General features: G+C 32.4%; 1 protein-coding gene across 1 annotated transcript in view; it reads left to right on the top strand.

Moving 5' to 3' along the window:
• The window catches only part of LOC106757374 (cysteine-rich receptor-like protein kinase 10), a 3,549-nt gene extending 2,963 nt beyond the window's left edge, over positions 1-586 (top strand). The window contains exons 6-7 of the mRNA XM_014640037.2: positions 14-167; positions 254-586. Of these exons, the coding sequence (XP_014495523.1) occupies positions 14-167; positions 254-586 (487 nt within the window). The remainder of the gene's footprint in view (positions 1-13; positions 168-253) is intronic.
• Positions 587-2,893: the final 2,307 nt, after the last annotated feature.

Here is a 2,893-nt window from a genome sequence, read left to right as displayed (position 1 = left end):
TTTTATTTTATAGTGGTTATATGTCTCCAGAATATGCAATGTTTGGACAATTTTCAGAAAAATCAGATGTTTTTAGTTTTGGAGTAATGGTTTTAGAGATTATTACGGGAAGAAAAAATATATATTTCCCTGAACCACATCATATAGCTGACAGCCTCCTAAGTTATGTAAGTATTGTAATTAAACAATTTATTTCTTAGTTTCAAACATAAATCCATGAACTTTTTTAACATTTAATTTGATATTTTTACAGGTTTGGAAACAATGGAGGGCTCAAACACCATTAAGAACCTTGAACTCAGATATTAGAGAAAACTATGCAGAAATTGAAGTTATAAAGTGTATTCAGATTGGTCTATTATGTGTTCAAGAAAGTCCAGACATTAGACCAACAATGATAACAATTGTTTCATATCTTGATGGTCACTTTAGTGAATTGCCAACTCCACAAAGACCGGCGTTTTTCTTGCATGAAAGAATAGATTCCAAATCTATTGGGAGGAAATCTAGTTCTAGGAGATTCATGAATATTTCTAAGCCATTATCAATCAGTGAAATGTCTACAAGTGAATGTTTTCCTCGTTAATGAACTAATTGTCTTTATTGTATATGAGTATTTTTATTGAATGATGTTGCCTTGTCATATATTTTCTAATAATATCCTTTATTTTCATATATAATTTTTTTGTTGATTTTCATATCATATAGTGCAATAAAAAGACAATTATATATGAGATAAAGAAATTCAAACATTTCAAACAAGTATAATTTTTTTATTGAGGAGATACCTCAAACAAAACAAACTAATGTTGTGTTCTCTTTGGGAATATCATTTTTATAAGCAATGGAAAACGTGATTTTCGTGTCCTTTTTAGTTATTTAAGGCATAGTAGAAAAAATGTTTTCTATGACGACTTATTATGATAGGTGAAATTCACTTGTCATAGTAAGTTGAACGATGACATTTTCGTAATAAAAGTAATACTTATTATGATAGGTAAGTGGGTGCAATGACAAAATTGAAATTGTGATAAAAACTAACTATACATGTCATAATAAGTCTTTACTATGACCGTTAGTTCACCACTTATCATGGTATGTTGAGCTTAGTGACAAAATTGAAATTATGTTTCAAAACCTATTATGACATGTCTGGGAAGACTTTTCATAGTAATTATTTACTATGATGGTTAGTAAACCACTTGTCATAGATCTCAATCCCTAACTTTTCCAGTTCATTAACATATTCTCTTTTCTTCTCTACGTTCACGCATCCTCTCTTCTTCTCTTCGTTCACACATCCTCTCTTTTTCTATTCATAGACCTCCCATAAGTCATTGCCTCCACAACATTTCACCCTCACTTATTATAGTCTAGTTTTCCCCCTCACTCACTCCTACTCTCATTTCACTTCATTTCCATTCCCAAATTCCAATCACTATCATTTAAATGAACATATGCACTTCACTCCCTCAGGTTAGGGTTAGGGTTTTCTCCAATTATGACTTCGTCTTCCTTCGATCACAGAAATTTCGTAGAGACGTCGACGGTGGCAATTGATAAGCTTTTGCTCTACTGAGATTGGAAGAAAGCGAAGAAGGAGAGAGGTTACACCGCCAAAGAGCGTGTCAGCAAAATGCCTCCCTACGTCGTTGGAAAACAGAGCTATATATACCTAAGTGTCACTAGATAGTTACTTGGTAAGGTTCGGTTCGATATGAAATGAATGGAGTTTATTTTTTGAAGTTAAAGTCGATCGACTAATGAAGTGAACATGTATCTTGGATTCTTGTTGACAAAATTTTGTGGATTGATTAATTAGGCATAGGTGGATTGCTCATTATGAAGCGCATCTTTGGGATAAGAGTATGTGGAATCAGAATCAAAATAAAAAGGGAAAACATGGTTTAGTTTTGTTTGTTCTTCATTTCGGGTTTGGACTTGTGTCAGGCTAAAGTAGCTTATTTGTTTTTCCTTTTCCCATTTTTTCGGAATCGGTTCGTTGAACAATGGTTCGTTCATGGTGGGGCCAAATTAATTGGGTGAGTTGCAATGCATTACTTAGTTCGCATTTATTAGATCATGTTTGGATAAACTTCGATATAAAAAAAACAAAAACAAAAAATAAACAAACAAACGTGTAGGAGAAGAAATGACAAAATGGATTAAACTTATTTTGTATGTTGAAATCAACTTATGCACACCTCTTGGGGAAATTAGATGAAAGATATTGTGTGTGGGATGATTTTAATTTAGTAACTTTCTTATCTTGCTTTCTTCCCTAAATGTATATGGAGAAGTTTATCCAAATATGGTTTTATTCTTTTTCTTATCATCATCATTGAAATTTCTCGCTCTACATCCTTTTGTAAGGTAATGATGTTAGTTGTTGATGGATTTTGGATAAGGGCATATGATGACGAGGAAGTAGCTGCTAGAGCTTATGATCTTGCAATTCTCAAATACTAGGGTTCAGTGACTCTCATTAACTTTTCAGTAAGCTAATGAAAATTGTGTCCTATTAATAATGTATAATAACTATGTACTATTTAGTACAATATCTATGATGCCTTCTTTATGTAGCATAAGATTGAATTGTTTTGTAGGTGAATAAGTTTTAACGATACTATAGATGTGTGTTGTAGGTGACCTTAATTGTTGAGATGAGTATGGTATGTGTAACCTCCATTCATGATTATCTTTTTTTCCTTCTCAATTATTGAGATGAGTTATCGTTTCCATTAACTTTTCAGTAGCTAATACTCAAACAATTCTACAAGTAACATTTCTCAATCTTCTGTGTCCGGAAAGCTTGTTGTCTCAATGTCAGGTATTGATCTTAATATTGGAATGGGCTTATGGATGAACCAACATTCCTCGATGTAATGTTTGA

Source organism: Vigna radiata, chromosome 1 (assembly GCF_000741045.1).
Source record: "Vigna radiata var. radiata cultivar VC1973A chromosome 1, Vradiata_ver6, whole genome shotgun sequence".
NCBI classification, from domain to species: domain Eukaryota; kingdom Viridiplantae; phylum Streptophyta; class Magnoliopsida; order Fabales; family Fabaceae; genus Vigna; species Vigna radiata.
This window is presented reverse-complemented; position numbering and strand designations above follow the sequence as displayed.